Source organism: Lampetra fluviatilis, chromosome 63 (genome assembly GCF_964198595.1).
Source record: "Lampetra fluviatilis chromosome 63, kcLamFluv1.1, whole genome shotgun sequence".
NCBI lineage: Eukaryota > Metazoa > Chordata > Hyperoartia > Petromyzontiformes > Petromyzontidae > Lampetra > Lampetra fluviatilis.
In genome coordinates this window covers 4,072,848-4,093,332 of record NC_136337.1, presented here as the reverse complement: position 1 = coordinate 4,093,332, position 20,485 = coordinate 4,072,848, and the positions used below count along the sequence as shown (strand labels likewise).

Here is a 20,485-nt window from a genome sequence, read left to right as displayed (position 1 = left end):
GATATCACTTGTTTCTGATGTTGGCTAGGAATATCCACAAGCATATTGTCTAATGCACACACATATATGCTCATCATGCTGCACCGCAGCATGATTTTTTTCAAGTATGTGATCTACAATCCTGCTCGACACTCTCCACATCTGGGCGCTGGTATTGATGAGCAGTGTTTTGAGTTTTGTAGTGATTGGTTAAGGTAGCATCGATCTAGAAGTTGAGTGAAATCGTGACATGGTTTAGACGTGTCCACAATGGTAGAAGACTACATTAGAAAGAAACCTTAGACCATGAACGTTTGTCGTGGGACAAACGCTTGGAAGAAGATATGTTGTAGTCTTTACAAAAACGTGCGAAGTCTCTGGGGACTGAATGCATATACATCACCAACATTTACAGAATCAGCAGCATCATTCAGGCTGTTAAAAAAGAGAGTAACAGGACTTGGGCAGAGTTTTGTAGTGATTGGTTAAGGTAGTATCGATGGAGAAGTTGAGTGAAATCGTGACATGGTTTAGACGTGACCACAATGGTAGAAGACTACATTAGAAAGAAACCTTAGACCATGAAAGTTGACGGAAAGGTAAAAAGATGTAGATTGGTGATGAAATAGCAAGAAGTTCTCAATGAGGAAGTACAGCTTTACTGTGGAGATGCCGACGGATCAAGGACTATGGAGTGAGAGGACTTCAGAAAACGGACCTCACCTCGTGGGACAAACGCTTGGAAGAAAATATGTTGCCGTCTTTACAAAAACGTGCGAAGTATCTGGGGACTGATATTATATCCACGGATGGAAATCTGTATGTATGTATGTTGAACTTATTTCGCACCATACGTATACAACCGTGCTAAGCGGAGGTGCGGGGGAAGAAAAACGAAACTAAACACTAAAAACTATTCAGTTCTGCAACATAAGACAAAGGATGCAAACATGGTAGTCAGGTGAAATGGTGAGAAATGGGGATGGAGCAGGTGGGAGTAAGCTGGAGGTGGCATCAGCGATGCCCAAAAGTAAAAACCCCGGGAGGTCCAGAAGGCAGCCGTGCACCAACCAGAAAAAAGACTGGAGTCTGGAATGGTGAAGTGATCTTTGTACTACAGATGTGTAAGTAGACGCTTTGGAGAGTAATATAATCAGAATCGGGAGTCTTTATTTATACTGGATGAATCCCATGAGCTATAAAACAATTTTTCAAAGATGTCCAGTAGGGACAGGTCAGAAAGCTACAACAACAAACGATACAATATGATTTAAAGCTTTCGTGACTGCAGGGATTCATATTCTTGGTTCTTTTGGTAAAGTCACCGAAAGAACCAAGAATATGATACAATAGGAGTACAGAGTATAGGAAAGGTAAGCTATTCACTTCATTTCAGAAGCGAACTGGCCACAATCGATAGCTCAAGGAAGCCGCTCATCATGTGGATATTTATTGCAGCCAAATCATATAAACGCATGTTTCTAAATGTGGAGCAATTGGCATCGTCCAAGAGCAAGAGGAGTGAGAGGAGAATGGAATGGGAAGTCTAAGGGGTGGTCCAGGAGTGGGAGTCATTGTACTCGGCGGAGGTACTCTAAGATGCATTCCATACCTTGGCTGCCACTCCATCACTAGTCTTGCCCATCGGCCTATCACTCCTAGCAATGAGTCCTGGCCAGGCCCACTTACTCTTCTTAACAGTTCGAATGATGTCTGTGACCTGCATATGTTCTCGAAAATATTTCTCGTTGTGTTTCTAAACGTGATTAAAATATATCGATAAGTTAAAGCTTAACACTGCCTTGACAGAAATATATGACCAATATTTCAGGTTTATTTATGCCTCAATGTCTGTTAATGGAAACCCTGTCCTCAACTCAAACTGTTTAAGTCAAATTCAAAGGTATTAAGGCCCTCATAGTTTTAATGGATAATCTCTGTTTTGAAGAAGGGCCATCACCTGAAACTAATATTGTTCTTTCATGTATACCTAACAAACATATTTTTTTATTGGCCTCGATATTCAATACACTGAGAAGAGAGATGCACCCCAAACTTGTATCCAGACTTAATATAGCTATACAAATCTGGTAACACACATACCTATTATCATTATCAACTTTTACTTTAAATACGGAGGGGAGATACTGTCTTGTGATCTGGAGAATAAGATATATATGACTGCATCCAAATGACCCTCAATGCACCGAATCGCATCATACCTCATAATCTAAGCAAGGTTATAATTGCAAATAGAATATATATACAGCACCAACATTTACAGAATCAGCAGCATCATTCAGGCTGTTAAAAAAGAGAGTAACAGGACTTGGGCAGGATACATCACCTGAAACTATTCATGTTAGCAGGGGATGATGAAGTCAGTTAATGTGCATTAGATGCCGGCAGCTTGAGTAGGCCTGCACCCAGCAGACCACAACTAACGATCATGAGACGCTGCACTGAATAGTGGGATATGCCTCAGGAGGGGGAGGAGTGGGGGGAGAGGGGGGTGGGTTTACACTTTTTTTTAAAGAGAAGAGACAATCATTGGAAAAATGAAAAGGCATTGAGCCCAGACTTGAACAGGAGTGGTGAGTTGAAAGCACAGATGGTTGAGGCAACATAACTTCAGACTACGGGGGCAGGGGTGGAGAATAAGTGACCTCCAACACAGCCAAGGTTGGTTTGGCTTTGACCGTGGTTGCTCAAACAGACAACATGGGGAGAAGAGTCGAGTGGCATGGCAAAGGTAAATGTGCAGCCAAAGCTGCAGCCCTGAAATTACTTGTCCACACCACTGCTGGTGGAAGGGCCTCCACTATAGAGGGAGCTCTAGAGAACGCTGTTAGCGGGTATATTGGTCTCTTCTTCCACTCTGGCAAGATGTTTTGCAAGAAGTTGAAGTACCCACACTTTACACATGAAACCTGCCCATCGACTTAAGTGTGGTGGACTCATTTATACTGCTGTCTGGACAGTACTATTACCTTTCAGGTTGAGGCTGAGTCACCCTCGGCGAGGCCTCCCCCAGTACCAGTTCAGATATTCAAGTATCAATCGCCACAGATGATAGCTATGTCCAGAAATCAAACTCTTGTCGCATGGTTCAGAGCACCTGGAGGAATTGTCTTTTTGTATGTGGTTACCTCGCTATGCTATGAACACGGTGACCGAAGTCAGATTCCTCGCCATGGTTAACATAAGTGGCGATTGATTTCTGAAAATCTTAACTTGTACTGGCAGGGCCTCGCTGAGGGTGGCTTCAGCATTTAGAAGCATGCGTTTAAGATTATTTGGCTGCTATAAATGTCCACATGATAAGCCACTTCGTTGAGTTATCATTTGTTGCCAAGTCGCTTCTAAAAAAAGAACGAATACCTCAGTGGGCTTTCCTTGATAAAATAAAAAGTTAAGTTTTCGTTTATTTATCTTTCGTGATTTGTTTATCTTTCTTATACTTTGCACTCATTCAGTTTTTTTTACATTGTTGTTGTAACTTTCTGACCCACCCCGACGAGACATATGTGAAAAAGATATTTAAAGCTCATCAGATTCCTCCAGTACAAATACAGATTCTGATTCTGAAAGGAGTATGTGGTGCGGTGAAATAATGTCGATTAATATGCGATGTCAATCAGTTATCGAGGAAAGCCTTACCGAGTCTCAAGACTCTTTTTTCAGGAGGATCATTGTACTTTGGGCTGCTTGGACATTTCCATCAATGAGAGATCGGCAGAGACAGCTCACCGTGCATACAAAGGGGGTGCACAACTCAAAGCTGATGCTTTCAAGAATTCACCGTTGTATTGCCATCGTGTAGCAACCTCGTAGCCCCACGCCCAAAACACCCCGTTGTTCCCCAAGCGGTCTCCCATCCAAGCATCAGCCAGGCTCAACCATGCTTAGCTTCCGAGATCCGACGGCATCAGGTGTATTGATAGTGAGTTTGTCGCAAGTAGGAATAGTGTTAACGCGAGCACTGGCATCTGCTGCCCATAGTTCACTTGTTCCAGACCGCGCGCTTCTCTATTATAAAACATAATGGCTGGATGGATCCAATGTCGAGCAGCTGATATCTCAAACACGCATTCCGCCCTGTGTGGGGGGACGAGGGGGAGGGATAATGGGGGGTGGGGGGAGCGATGGGAGGCATGGTGGGGGGAGGGAGGTGGGGGGACAGCCGTGACACTTGTTTGCGTTCCTCGCTGCTGTCGGCACGCGCTGTGTCCTTTAACGGGAATTGTCCCGGACAAGAGAGACGCATTATATATTTATTTCTTTATCATACGAAAATTTTTCCACTCGCATGGGAGGGAGTGGGTGGAGGGAATGGTTGCGGTGGCAGGGGTGGGTGCAGGCGGAAGTATCCGGGGTGTGCGGGAGTGTAGGAGTGCCAGGTGGTAAGAGATGTTCTGGTGGAGGTGAGAGGGATGGATGGATGGGGAGAGATGAGCATGGGAGATTCTGGAATGGCAAAAAATGTGTGGGCCACGTGAGGGATGGTGAGAGGTGTGCAGGGGGGGGGGCAGTGAGGGATGGTTAGAGGGGTGTGTGGGACAAGCGAGGGATGATGGTGAGAGGTGTGCAGGGGGGGCAGTGAGGGATGGTTAGAGGGGTGTGTGGGACAAGCGGGGGATGAGAGGTGTGTGGTGCAAGTGAGGAATGGTGAGAGGGGTGCATGGGATAGGTGAGGGATTGACAAATATGCACCGGAGAGGTCAGGGATGAGCGGTGTATCGGGTAGGTAAGGGATGGTGAGAGTGACGTAAGGGGTTGTGAGGGATGGTGACGGGGTGTTCAGGAAAAGGGAGGGATGGTGAGAAAAGGGTGCAGTGGGTGGTGATAACTTATGATTGGGGTGTGTAGGGAGAGGTGAGGGATGGTGAGAGGGGTACAAGGAGGTGCAGGGATGTAGAGAGGTGTGGAGAGGTGTGCAGGGGGAGGTATAAGACCTCATCCCTATTTGGCATTGCCCAATGTTCCAGTAATACTTTTATATAATTACCAGCCACCTGCTCCGCCTTTCCCTCGCCATGCCGCCCCCCCCGTCTCCGTCCCCCACACGACAAAGAACAATTGCTCTACTCATGACCCCTCCATCCCCCAACCCCAGCCCCAAAAATAGGCATTTAAACACGCACACAAAGACAGAAGCACTTAACTACACACGTGTATATAAGCACTTAAACGCACGCACACAGTCACTTAAACCCATACACAGACACAATGATCCCCCATATAGCCTTTAACAAACTGATGGGGCAAGAGCTCTTAGCGAGCACCTATGACGGCCAGCAAGGCACACGAAATGGTGGTGGCCAGAACCACACTTGGCCACCTTTGTCTGCCAAGTTGCGATGTTTACACACCGCACCAGGTACTCATTTGAGGCTGAGTCGACCAAGGCGAGGCCCAGGACCGGTTCAAATATTCATCACTGTTGGCCATGAGCAAGAATCAAACTCGGGTTGCCGGATTCTTGGCACAGTGTGCTAACCACGACACTACTGCTCTCCACACAATGATCAACCATATAGCCATTAACAGACTGCTGGGGCAAATGCTGTTAGCGAGCACCTATGAAGGCCGGCACAACACACGGAGGGATGGTGTGCCAAGAACCACTTCTGCCCGCAAGTGTCTTCTCATTGCTGTTTTTTTTTTATCCACAGCGCACCCAAGATTGATTTAAAGCTGAGTCGACTTAGGGGAGGCCCAGCACCAGTCCAGATATCACTCACTAAATTCATGTCACAGGGATGTGTAGGATGGTGCACTGATCACTACACTACCGCTCCCCCACCTTATTCTCCTTTTGCATGGGGTTTGAAAAAAGCAACAGGGCTACAATTGTATTTTACATTTTGTGAGCCATTCGATGGTATCTGGGGTAGCCTAGTGGAGTCCGCTTGTTCCACCACAATACACGTGTTCTAGGTAATCATCATTGATATGCATGATGGATTGCACCTCACCGCATTCACAATTTGGCGGGTCCCTGATATTCCATTTACAGAGGAAACAGGACCCTGCGGGGTGGGCTGGTAGGAACGAATAACCAAAGAATATAAACATAATGTATTATTACACTTGTTAAGCCAGGAAAGCCCCACTGAGTCAAAAGGTTTTTGTAGGGTCCTGCCAAGTGTTTGCAGTAGGGAGCGATGTTGATACACGGACGGACGGACGGACGCATTAATCTATTGGTGGTCTGGTCCACTTCGTTCCTACCAGTAATATCCACACCTTCCATGTCCTGTTCGGACACGGCTGAGAGTGGTCGGCTGTGCGTTGGATCAGACGCAAACAGACATACACGCACATATACTCACTAAGACAGCAACAAGGCATGCAGGAATTAGTGATAACATTCCAAAAGAAGCACATTGCGATAACGTGGAGAGGATCTCCTTCAATGGGTGTGTACCCAGCAGAATAGCTCTAACAGAGCTCTCTGGCAATGAACACAGCTCGATTAAGACTCCACTAACAGAGGCGACCTCGCAAATTATCATCTTATCACAAATCCAATAGCCTGTTATGTAGCTCACTCAAGGTCTAATGTTGACAACATTATGTTAGTCAGGTCACGTAAAAAATCGCAGATCAAATCAAAACACAAAAACCCAGCGCACAAAGGGCTCTATTCACAGCCAACACCAAATTACATCACCCTGGGGATGCCTGTTAGGGTGCTACATTTCAACATGGGACAAAATATCTGCTGCAAAGATACAGGCTACTAGGCTGCAAGATACTCAACTTTCAATATTGGCTGCTGGCCAAAATGGCTACGATCCAATTACCAATCCCTGGATATTATGCAATTACCACTCATCGCTGTTGTCGATATGGTATGATGACCTACATCTCAAAACGCATCCCAGCAGAAATAACCTCGATATTAGCACGGTGGGCTACGTACGGTGCGAACTAAGTAAAAAAAATACATACATACATAGGTGGGTGGTGGCAGCGCACGCCTGTAATCCAGCACTGTGGAGGTGAGGGTTTATGGATCGCACAAATGTTGTAAAAACTCATTCTTGTGGACATTGAGGTGTCATACCCTGTCATACCCTGACTTGCCAGAAGGCAGTTCAGCAAAAATTGTGGACTATCCCCCTCCGTCCCTTCGGAATGGGATAAAGTATTGCCTCCTTGCACACGTGGGTTTTCTCGGGGCAATTCGGTTTCCACCCATATGTATTCACATTCATTAATTGGCTGAAAGCATCTTAATATATAAAGGACTGCAGGGCTTGGGCAATTGTTGGCACCGGCTCACTGCATGGCTGCCTTCCCACTTGTTTAGGAGCCACAGAACCTTAAATGGCCTTCGCCACTGCTTCTGCACATAAGCCACTATTAAATGTATGTGGGTGACTTAAATAGCCACCATACTATTTGGGGCTACTCACAAGTAACCCCTCATTTTGACTGCTTCAGTGACTCCACTGTACGAGGCAAGGCAGCAACAATGGGCAGAGGGAGTGGATGGACTACATTTCATGCACCAGAGCCGGCAAGCACGGAGCCTCATTCGCAAACTGGAAGGTGGTCATCCACAACAAGATCGGGCGCCGAAAGCTTAGCTGATGCCATCCCTGCGAAACTGCTTCTCAATTCAAAAGCACAAAAGATGCCAGACCATAAACGACCACAGAAAAGCAAGAACTTGGCAAAATCATGCCAAAGCTCCCGAGAGTCCTCAAACTTAATCTCTCCGTTACAATAGAATAGGCAGTCGCCGCCATCTCTGTCCTCAAAGTTAGCAAAGCTGCTGGCCCTGATGGAATCTATCCAAAATTACTTTTGAAAAACCTGGGCCCCAGCACACGAGAACGGATAACCCGCCTAACCACTGCCATCCAAACGATGGGGAAAACACCGCAGCTCTGGTAACAAGAAAAAGTTGTCACCATTATCAAATATGGTAAGGAATGTGATGACCCAAAACACTATTGACCAAAAAATCCCTCCTCTTCACCTGAAAACTGGTGGACCGAATGGTCGTGGTCACGGCCTCGTGAATGGAACACGCAAGATTTCAGTCAATGGAAATACCAGTCATCAAGTGCCGGCACTGATCTTCTTCCTCGTGTCTCCTGTCCAACCTATGTAGTCTTTTCACAATATTCTGTTGGCATTGCCAAATCTGGAGGAGTTCATTGTGGTGCTGCAGGACATCTCAGCATGATACTACGCTATATGGCATGACAGTCTGATGAAACAGCACTACAACTTCGGCCCAGCTGTCCTCACCACCTTAATAGTAGCCTCAACCTAGGGACTCGTGCTCGTGCCATCTCTTTTCAACATAGACACTCATGACCTACCCTCGACGTCTTCACGTGTATTAGTATACGTCGACGATCAAGCATTTGACTGCACAAATACCAATTTGGCAGAAATCAAAACCACCCTGAACAAAGACCTGAAAACATTGTCAGTGTCTTAGCGCCTCCATCGTAATCCACAAAAGATTCTGACCTCAACCTCCCACCTAAGCAATCGAGACGGTAACGAACTTAGGAGATGAACCAACATACATCGGCATTATGCTCGACTGGAGCCTAACTTTCCAAGAACACGTTGCTATCGAGGGCACACAATTCACAAATTCACTGGTTCAAGATAGGGAGCAACCACTCCGGTTCCACGGACAGTGACCCTCTCCATCGTAAACTCTGTAGCTAAGTATTGCGTGCCAGTGTGGATTCAACGTGCACAACATCCTCAACGTATAAACTAAAGACCACAATGAGTACCATCAACAAGAGCGCCGTGGCTTCCCATGCTTTCGAACATCATGCCACCCGACATCTGCGGAGCAGCGGCAATGATAAAAGAGTGACTGAGTCATGTTTAACCCGAATTTCCGATTCGCGATGATCTGCTGCCATATTGCATAAGTTAATTCATGGCGGTACTGTTGTACCATGTGGTCTTCCTAGCAGATGATTGGCTGGGTTTAGTGATAGGGATGACGTCATCCCTAGCAACCGCACACATGTCACTGAACATTGCGATACTGCTAGGACATTTATTATTACTGGGAATCTACCAACGCATTCTGGATGTTACTACAATCACAGTTATATCATGGGACCTTTTTGCTGGTATCAAAGTATGAAAATGAAGAATAGGTTTTACCCTTTCTGGCAATAAAACAGGTGTTAAAATGTTCAAACACCAAAAGTATCTAAAAGGTATATAATTGGTGTTTGAACGTCTTAACACCTGTTTTATTGCCAGAAAGGGTACAACCTATTCTTGTTTTTCATATAATCACAGTATTGAGACAATATTTTACAAGCATTTTGTGTACTCTTCACAATGCCATCACAACATGTAACGCAAAAACTAGACTATGCACATGCTTCAATCCCTTGGAAAGGCTCTACGTATCCCAAAGATCTGGTGCAGGACTGCTGTAATTGCGATTCCCAAAACTGGCAAAGCCCCCAACAGACTCCAGCAACTACCGACCTATATCCCTACTGTGCTCCATCCGCAAGCTCATGCAGTGGCTCATCCTTCGATGAACATTTGCCATCTGAACAGGCTGGCCTTCAGGTGGGGCGTCCGCACTAAAGGCCAAGTCCTCTGACTGACTCAAGAGGCTGAGGATACATTTGAGGCTGGTCAGAAGGTAGACCTTACTGCAGTCGGTGTCACCATTGAGCATGCTGGCATCACTGAAAAACTGCTACATACCATCGCATGCCGGTCATTCGCCAGCATCATAATGGAAATTACGAGCAACCACAGTTTCATCCTATCAATAAGAGACCAAAAAATCAGGTTACAAAGACTTTCAATTGGTCTAACACAGAAACCTGTATAAGCACCACTTCTGTTTCATATCCATACAAATAACCTTCGAAAAAGCACAGCTCAAAAAGTGCATATTCATAGCTGACGTAGGTTTTAAAACAACCAGAAAAAAAACTGGACGAGATCAGTGATGTGCTCAGCCTAGGTATGACCATGCTAGAAATGGAAGGTCAATACAACCTTCCATCTCAACCATCAACAGGCCAACACCTTGACGTGAGAGTAGGCAGGCTTCTCCTTTTCATGAAGATGCCACAAGCTACTTGGAAGTAAAACTTTCCAGGTGCCTCACTGGCTGCTATGACCTGGAAAATCTGAAAGGGACAGTTTAAGTTATCTTCTTGGTTCTTTCGGTAAAGTCACGTAGGAGGGAAATAATCAAATAATAAAAATAAAACATAATAAAATAATTCTCACGACGTTTCGGCCACAACGCAAGCAGCCGTCCTCAGGTGGAGAACAGGTCTGTCGAGAAGACAGAGTCGTGAAAATTATTTTATTATGTTTTATTTTTATTTTATTATTTCCATTCTACGTGACTTTACCGAAAGAACCAAGAAGATGAATCCCTGCAGCCACGAAAACTTTAAATCGAAGTTTAAGTTATGTTAACCCTAATCAGGTAACTTGCTGACATGTCACTGGGACACAGGCCTCTGTCAGGCAGTCCTCATCTGTCTGAGTAATGCACAGCCATCTGGTGTCATAATCACCACCTTTATTTACTGTAGAGTTTACTGAATACTGTAATATGTATTATTGGTGACTTCCTAATGGCTTACAGCAGTCATAAACCTACTATATCCGGCATCCCTCTGACACAGCTGCAGCGTGACACCATCACGCAAACATTTGTCTGGCATGCTCTGGCAGACAAGAATGCCATATACCTTCACTGTCTTGTCTGTCCTCTACAAATGGCAGTCAGACTCCTGATGTGTCAACTGAGAAGCTGGCAACGATGCCTCGAACTGCTATGGTGCCCCTCGTATCAACAAGCTTTGTGACAGAAGCTCATGGTATTGTGGCTCGCGGTGCCAGAATTATCCCATCAACTGCTGCACCACATTTGAGGGACCTTGTCCCATCTGATTGTTACTTAGTGGCAGAGGTGTGGACTCGAGTCATGTGACTTGGACTCGAGTCAGACTCGAGTCATGAATTTGATGACTTGCGACTCGACTTGGACTTGCATAACAATGACTTTGTCCCACCTATGAGATGTGGACTCGAGTCATGTGACTTGGACTCGAGTCAGACTCGAGTCATGAATTTGATGACTTGCGACTCGACTTGGACTTGCATAACAATGACTTTGTCCCACCTATGAGATGTGGACTCGAGTCATGTGACTTGGACTCGAGTCAGACTCGAGTCATGAATTTGATGACTTGCGACTCGACTTGGACTTGCATAACAATGACTTTGTCCCACCTCTGAGATGTGGACTCGAGTCATGTGACTTGGACTCGAGTCAGACTCGAGTCATGAATTTGATGACTTGCGACTCGACTTGGACTTGCATAACAATGACTTTGTCCCACCTATGAGATGTGGACTCGAGTCATGTGACTTGGACTCGAGTCAGACTCGAGTCATGAATTTGATGACTTGCGACTCGACTTGGACTTGCATAACAATGACTTTGTCCCACCTCTGCTTAGTGGTGACAGAAAAACGGAGATGCAGATCAGACTGCATTACACCTCCACTACCCAACAGCCACACGTGGATGAGCATCAATACCCAGATTGTCTTGGACCAGGCTTAACTGTTTTGTGGCCATTGGAGTTTTTGCACACTGATGCACCATCTTGCTTTGTGTGCCACCCCTACATGAGATTGTGCAGCTGCTCACATAAACAGCTGTCCCATTGTTGAGTGCTATCCATTACAGTGACAATAAGGTAAAATTAGAAGGTAGATTGTACTAAATTAAGTGGAGATCAAGTCGTTAAGTCTCTTGGATATAGACCTTTAATAGCAAATGCAAGAAGAACACGAACGATGTTCACTGCCCGTCCATACATCACATGTGTAATGGTCATGATAATTGAGATTCTAAGGAATGCACACACAGACTTGATGATGATCATGATGCACCCGGAGATATGATGACGAACCAAAATACATGATGATAAATGATACACCCAGAGATATGATGATGAACCCAGATACATAACTATGACGATAATCCCAGATAATGATGGTCATGATACAGACACGATAAAACCTTTTTTTTGTTATCACATTTGCTGAGCGCAGGCCCCAAACCCAAATAATTAACAACGGCCAGCTCTATTTAAGATGCAATAGCTGAGGTGATATGTTTTTGCATTGAGAAAGGGTTGTAAGAACCTGATAAGTTCTAAAAGTCGAGTTGTGTGAAGAAATAAACTAAAGGAGTCGTGTTTTGACCAGCACGATGGTGGTTGAAAAAAGTATTAATGAAACAAAAGAGCCAGTCTGGCTGGTTGATGGAGAGTCCTATTAGGGGCCGTACATAAATGACGTCACGCGATTTTGGACGATTTTTGACCTCCCCCCCCCTCGTCACACAGTGTCACAAAAAGTCAGACCCCCCCTCCATTATGACGTCACAAAGCTCTGCCCCCCCCCCCCCCCAAAAAAAAAACATGCTTCAAATCGCTTTAAACTATTGTTATTGTTGTGCGTATTGAATGTGCGGCTGCACTCTGATGTTGTAGGAGAAAACATTTATTAAAAAGTCTATTTAATTAAGTAGAACGTGTTGTCTGTATTTATTTAAAGTTGCGCATTTTGATGTGACGTCACATATCTCAAACACCTCCCCCCCCAGTCACACATCATCACAAATGTCTGACCCCCCCCTCCCCTAGGTGAGTGATGTCATTTATGGACGGCCCCTTAACACAGTTTGCGACGTACGGTGCGAAAGTTCAACAAACATAGTCCTCAACATGAATGGAGGAATCAATCATTGAAAGCTCACGGGAACAGTAATCATGAAAGTAACAACAAAATAGTGATAAGGAGGCTGCTAAGCATCATTGAGGGAGTCAATGGAGTGACTGCGTGAGTGGTGGATCATCAACCTGGTTACCTACGTTGCATCCTATCAAGGATAGTATTGTAAGTTATGAACTGAGTGCTCCACCCCAGATATGACAACAGAATTCCAACCTTGGCAGAATTTATATGTTGTATAGTTGTAATAAAGTCTCAGAGTTAAAGAAGGAAAATTATGTTCTTGGTTCTTTCGGTATAGTCACGTAGAAGGGAAATAATAAAATTGTAAAAATAAAGCATAATACATTTTATTTGTATTACTTTATTATTTCCCTTCTACGTGACTTTACCGAAAGAACCAAGAAGATTAATCCCTGCAGTCACGAAAGCTTTAAATCGAAAAGGAAAATGATGTTAAGCTTATTCAATCACTCCTTAACCAAATTAGACATAGACAATTGATCTGAGCCACAAAGCTCTTTTTACAAGTGTCCAGACCAAGCTGGTCGGCAATGACAGTTGTCTGAGGAATTTGTATGGGTGGAAAAATACATAAACTTGAACAATAACCACATAAAATAGAAAAGGGAGCATAGCAATACTAAACAATTTACACAAACGATACTTACAAATTCAGTTGCCAAATCAGTAGCAAATAATTTATAGTTTAGCCATTCCGTGACAAGCACCCCACAAATAAAAAATCGGCCCCTGCCTCACGTTCCAACTCTGTTATGTGCCTGATTAATCTTGTTCTAAATTAATCACCCAATCATTCTTTCGTGGAAGGCAGTGGGGTGACAAGAGGGGGCGACAAAAAGGATAGTTTGAGAGACAGGAACAGGCACGAAAGAACATTTAACCAGGTCACGTTGCCAGCCAGGAGTCATTTAATTAAATATCACAGAGAAATAGAACCCCGATCATAAGCTCATATGGCAACATAAGTCAGTGAGTGAAGTAGTTTATTTTTGGTAAGGTCCATTAAGCCAATAAGCTCTTTGTCAAAACGGCTGAGCATGTGACATGAGAAGAGAGGGTTCACGTACGTTGCAGAGAACAAAGCAGGAACATTTTTATATACATGACTAATAAATAATAATTACAATACTACTTACAATGGAAATCTAGTAAGGCAGGGTGGAATGTTGACTCCCCTCCATCCATACATCCCTCCATACATATATCTATCCACCTATCCGTATATTCCTCCCTCCCACGATCATTCCCTTCCGTGACCTCCGCTGTTCAGAGGAGAGGTTAAGATCACTGCCATAATGGAAAGGAATCGAGTTGCTGCAAAATGACTGTGTCCTGTCACCCGCGAATACCTAACCCCCAACCCGACCACACTCTCTCCCTCCAACCCCCCTGCCATGTCCCTGGTAGAATAGGGGTAACGAAGGCACTCTAGTCCCTTGATCACTGCTGCCCTCTAACAGCACAAAGGGAGGGGCGGGGGGGGGCATTGTGAGGGGGCAATGGGGGAAGAGACAGTGGAGGAGGCATTGGGAGGGAACAGAGGGGGCTTTGGGGGGGAAAGACACGGGGTAATGGAGGTGGGTGGGGGGTCATTGACGCAATTGGGGGTCATAGAGATAGATTGGGTGGGGGTCTGGGTATTTTGCTTTAAAACCACACCACGGGGTAGTGCAAACACTCCCAGTCCTCTACCCCTGGGTGAGTGTGGGATGTGTGTGTGGTTGGGTGTGGGTGTATGTGGAGTGAGTGTGGTTTCAGTGTGGGTTGAGTGTGTGATGTGAAGGAGTGAGTGTGGTGTGATGGAGGTGAGTGTGGGGTGATAGGCGCTCTCTAACAGCACTTACCCCAACATAGTGTGTGTATTTAGTGGTTCCATTGGTATACATGTAGGGTGAGGGTAGTGTGAGTGTGGTGTGTGTTATGAAGGGATGAGTTAGTGTGGTTTCAGTGTGGGTTGAGTGTGTGATGTGAAGGAGTGTGGTGTGATGGAGGTGAGTGTGGGGTGATAGGCGCTCTCTAACAGCACTTACCCCAACATAGTGTTTGTATTTAGTGGTTCCATTGGTATACATGTAGGGTAAGGGTCGTGTGAGTGTGGTGTGTGTTATGAAGGGATGAGTTAGTAGAATTTTCCTGGTAGGATGGGGATGGTTTAGTTTTATTTGTAAGTTTTTGGGTGATTTGTTTACCTTTCTCGTACTTTGCACTACTGTCGTGTTTTTGTGTTGTTTGTTTTTGTAACGTTCTTACTCGCCCCTACTGGGCATGTGAAACAGAGCTTTACAGCTCATCGGATTTCTCCTGTATAAATATTCTGATAGTGGGCAAGGTAGTGGAGAAAATGAGTGTGAGATGTGCTGGCTAACAGCACTTGCCCCCAGTGTGTACTGCTCGCATTGGAATCTTTCTCTTTTATGTACAGTATAAACATTATGTGGATGTATATTTGTACGTGTATATACTGCATGTATATGTGTGTGTTTTGTGTTATATCTGTCAGAAGGGAGCTGTAGTGTAGCGGTTAGCGCGCTGCACTACGAACCCGGCAACCCAGGTCTGATTCCCAATCACGGCCAACACCAGTGACGATTATCTGAACTGGTCATGGGCCTCCCCTAGGTCAACTCGGCCTCAAATGAGTACCCGGTGCAGTGTGTAAAAACATAGCCACTGGGGAAACGAAAGCAGTCAGACGTGATGTTGTCCATCCATCCCTTTGTGTGCTGTGCCAGCCTTCATAGGTGCTCACTAACAGCACTTTCCTTAACAGTCTGTTAAGGCTATATGGGGGATTTTGTCTTTGTGTTATAAAAATGTATATCATTGTGGAACGGTGAGTGATGGAAAAGGCTATGAAAGACCTTCATCCAGCAGAGGACTGATCATGGCTGATTTGTGTGTGTGTGTGCAGGCTGTACTGGTCCTGCCCTCCTTGCATCACCTGTGACCTGACCAAGAAAATAAGGTGAGACCGGTTCGAATCCAGGATAGCGTATTTTTCTTGTTCACTCACAGCTTTATAATCACGACTCCTCATCACGCACACCTGATATTGATAACAGCGTTGGTGATTACGAAGCTGCTTTTTCTACTCCGCTGTTGCTCCTGTTCGGATGATAGTGTCACTGCTGATGATGCCAAACATGATATTGACGACTGATTATGACACTGATGCTGCTTATAAATCTAACTTTTTAAATAATTTGCAGCACCTTGTCAACCCATGCCATATCGATCATGGGGGTGTTTAACCATACTTCACCAGACTGGTCAATCAGGGCTGTTGGTAAAGTGGTGGAAAAGAGTCCCAGAATCGGTTCAGATAGCACGCGTCACAGAAGTTAGCCATGCCCAGGACGTCCATATCGCAGTGCGTCTACCACTGTGCCACTGCTCCACCCTTTGCTCTTTATGATGATGGTGCTTGTTGTTACTAATCATGATGATGATGATACGAACAATGATGCACACGCGCCCGCAAGGGTGGGTAACCTAGAGACGTGGAAGCCCTCCCGAAATGTGAAATTCACTCAATTATTGAACGCACGTCCAGATATAATTAAATCTGAATTAATTTAAAAAAATGTATTGTGAGCCATCAATCAAAACAAAGAAAAGTCAAGTAAAAAAAGTTAATATTGACTGCATTTTTCTATGAAGACACTATCTGATCTGTAGAGGTAGACTTTCATAGGGTAGGGACCACAAATTCAAAATCTCGAGCACTTGAGTTTTTCACTGGACTCTGGGTACCTCTAGCAATTACTTCAACAAAATAAACTTGAAACTTGATGTCACTGGAGCGGAGTAAGATATGGGGTTCAAAGCCATGAGGCTCATGTGGATAACCCAATCCCTGATCGTGTAACGTCTTGCGTAGGTCAGTAAAATTACCTGTAAGATGCTTTGACACTGCAGGCCACAAAGTATGGGCCTGACATGGCATTATCGAGGTAAACCAGTCAGCAGAGGTCACAACCGGGTACCCGATACCCGTACCCTACCCGATACCCGGCTACCCGGGTACGGGTACCCGTTTGCGACCTTGGTGCGGCCGGGTACGTGTACGGGTAAGGAATCAAAACCCGTTTGCGACCTCTGCCAGTCAGCAATCTAGCCGTTACATTCTGCACCAGCTGAAAGTGGTGAATATTGCCCCCCCCCTCCACCCTTTATCACAGGACATATTATATTAAATAAGCCCCCAGGGAAATATTTGCCTCCAAGGCATAAAAAGGTCAAGGCGGGCAGTCACACAAGCGTGGAATCAACGTTGGAAGATTATGAGGTAGGGCGGGATGTTTAATCCGGGTGATATTAATCAGATGGTAAATCGAGGTCTTGATGATGATGATGAACATGATGTCGATGATGATGCACACCCCCAGCAAGGATGGCTGACCTGTCAGAGTTCGGAGAGGCGGCGCCCTACCTGCGCAAGTCGGATAAGGAGCGTCTGGAGGCACAGACGCGGCCCTTCGACATGAAGAAGAACGTCTTCGTCAATCACCCCAAAGTCGAGTTCATCAAGGCCCTCGTGCAGAGCGTGGAGGATGGAAAATACACCGTGGAGACGGCGGATGGCGAAGTGAGCTCTGCACACGCGCATGGACACACACCCATAGATGTCCGCAGAAGCAGAAACACATATATGTAATACACTTAGGTACAAACACACACACATGCATATATATATTATAATTATTTTATCATGTTTTATTTTTATTATTTTATTATTTCCCTTCTACGTGACTTTACCGAAAGAACCAAGAAGATGAATCCCTGCAGTCACGAAAGCTTTAAATCGAAAAATACACATAGATATGTATGTTGAACTTCTTTCGCACCGTACGTTGCCAACCGTGATAATCTGAGGTGCATATACACAGGTATGCACTTAGATACATATATATACATACAGACATGCCCTTAGATTACTATAATGTGCTTTTCTCTGGTATTTAGTCATGCTACTGCTTGACTACAATTTGGAAAGAAACATGTTGCTGCCAATATTTTAACGAGAACTAAGAAATATGAACATATTGCTCATTTGGGATACTTGCACTGGCTTCCGAGCTGGTGCAAGATTGATTGCAAGGTGCTGCTTCTGACATATTAAGCTCTACATGAACACGGTTTCCCCCGCCTACCTAAAACAATTGTTGACTCCATGTCCCGAGTCGGCCTCTTACAGCACAGCTTGCAGTTGTGCTCATGATCCAAATGGTTAGAGTACATTTGCCGATTGAGCCCATAAACTGTAGAATAACTACTATGATAATCAAGTGAGGATACCTTTGAAACTAAGACAAAACACTCGTGTCGATGATACAGCATTCGTAGTCTTGTAAAACACATTCCTGCGGAGCGAGCTGGTAGGAACGTTGGGTTGCTCGGTCAATGGCCAGGGTCAACGGCGGCGTGGTGTATTCCGTAAATATGCCCGACTGTGAGGGCGGGCACAAGCCGGCGTGAGTAGGTTAAACGTTGAGTTTTATAAGGACACCACGGGGTGACCAGCCCCTCCCCACCTAGCCCCACCCCTCCCACCCCCCACCCAGCCCCACCCCACCCTCCCCACCCAACCAGCCCCTCCCCACCCTCCCCACCCAGCCCCTCCCTCCCCACCCAGCCCCTCCCTGCACGACGGACACAATAATTCCCTGTGGGCTGGTGTAACCACGTTCATATCAGTATTATATTGTATTTATTGCGTTTTCTGATTTAAGACATTGTAATTTATTAAATATTTCCACTTCTTAAAGATCCTTTCATGAAAGGCACAATGCAAAAATAAAGATGGATCCTTATTTTCTTTTTAAATACAGCGCCTTTACTCGAGGTGCTTAACATAGTTAAAAAAACAGTTACAAAATAGAATGATTTCGATCAGTTTTCTTCATCACTAGGCCCACACGGGCAACTCGCAGCCCCTGGTGGCCTCTAGCGCGGCCATTAATCAGGGGCGGTTTCTTCATTAGGGCGATTGGGCGACGCACCACCAATGTCATTCAACCACAGAGTCACGCTAGCCGTCACTGTGCCGCTGGATATAGTCCAATCAGCGTCATGCTACGTTCTGTGGAGTACCGCCTCTTTTTGGGCGATTTCCCTCCAGCTGAGAATCGCCCCGAGTGGTCCCATAGACTTACATTCAAAGATGTTTTTTTTTCGAACGGGGGCGCTGCAATGCATTCTCTATGGGTTCCGGGAGGGCTCGCCCTAACGTGCTTACGTCATCATACGTGCTTACGTCATCATACGTAAGCACGTTTCATCCAACAATATAATTTGTCGCCACCTAGTGGAATCTTTAATAAAATAAACCTGAGTGGTTTGTTTTAATAGTGAGTATAGAAACAAACAAGATGTATTGTAAGAGTCACTTTATTTTTCATTAATATTAAAGAAGTGAAGTTGCCTTTACATGCTTAAGCTGTTAATTTATCCATTGCATGGGTGGACCTTATCCTTATCAATCATCCAGACATTTGCCCCCCCTGAGAGATTTTGCAGGAGCCGCCACTGCCATTAATGTACGGCCCCCGACAATACACCAATGTGAAAACACCCCCCGTTATGTTGTCAAACCCCAATCGTTTCAAATGTGTGGCGGCCTTCACACTGATGATGTCTTATCAGCGAAAGTGGCCCCCCGCTGAAAATTAGTGAAGAACACTGATTTAAATAGCAAAGGCATGCAAGGGTTGAGGAATGAGTAACCGCAATTAGAGGGCATTTAGGGGTCACGAAATGGTTGCTACTTGATATAGACATATATACACGCAGATGTTCACATATAGACAAAGACACAAACACACGTTTCTTCCATGACTGTGCACGCAGACGGTCGTCGTGAAGGACGTGGACGTGATGCAAATGAATCCGCCCAAGTTCGACAAGATCGAGGACATGGCCATGCTGACCTTCCTCAACGAGCCGTCCGTGCTGTTCAACCTCAAAGAGCGTTACGCGGCATGGATGATCTACGTGAGTGCCTCGATATTAGCATATTGTCCGGATTTTAAGATGCTCTGGAAAGTTGAAGCACCCGAAAACCATAAAATTATAAAAGTCTGGTCATACACACCACATTATAAGTGGCACCCCTAACTTTTGCTTTAAAATGCAGGGAAAAATTTGTTATAATGATCTGAGAAATATAGTATTTATGAATAAATAAAGGGGAGTCAGTCGAATCATTCCACTGAGGTATGAGCCTCAGTGGGATGATTTATAGATTGATTGATTAGAGAGAGGGTCATTAGATCTCAGTGGGGTAACCGACCCCCAGGAACAGGTTTGCTAATTTACTGAGCATTTATGTAAGGATTGCTTGAATAGAGGTCTCGGGAAATCCAACAGGACCGACATCTCTGAATTATTGACCTCATCATAGCATACGATGCCATCAAGAGGCGAGGACTATGATTTATTTTTTTCTCTTTCAGGGATACTGATCCTATGCTAATAATCATTAAGAACCTCTATGGTGAGCAGACCCAAGTAAAGCTTCGTGGCTAGGAGTCAGAGACACTTGCAGATCACCTTGGGGTGTCGTCTGCCTCCTTCACTATTTAAAACCTTATTTGACTACATAGTTAGAGCTTTCCATGGCTGAAAAAATTGGCTTTTTATTGGCTGTTCCAGAGGAATTTGCATCTGGTACAGATACAAAGGGAGGCTA

The 20,485-nt window shown here is 45.0% G+C and overlaps 1 protein-coding gene across 1 annotated transcript in view; it reads left to right on the top strand.

The window, feature by feature from the left end:
- The first annotated feature begins 14,478 nt into the window (after positions 1 to 14,478).
- LOC144951683 (myosin-7-like) overlaps positions 14,479 to 20,485 on the top strand; it is a 33,675-nt gene continuing 27,668 nt past the window's right edge. Inside the window, exons 1-4 of the mRNA XM_078881977.1 lie at positions 14,479 to 14,493; positions 15,707 to 15,760; positions 17,184 to 17,383; positions 19,645 to 19,788. Of these exons, the coding sequence (XP_078738103.1) occupies positions 17,189 to 17,383; positions 19,645 to 19,788 (339 nt within the window). The 5' untranslated portion in view covers positions 14,479 to 14,493; positions 15,707 to 15,760; positions 17,184 to 17,188. The remainder of the gene's footprint in view (positions 14,494 to 15,706; positions 15,761 to 17,183; positions 17,384 to 19,644; positions 19,789 to 20,485) is intronic.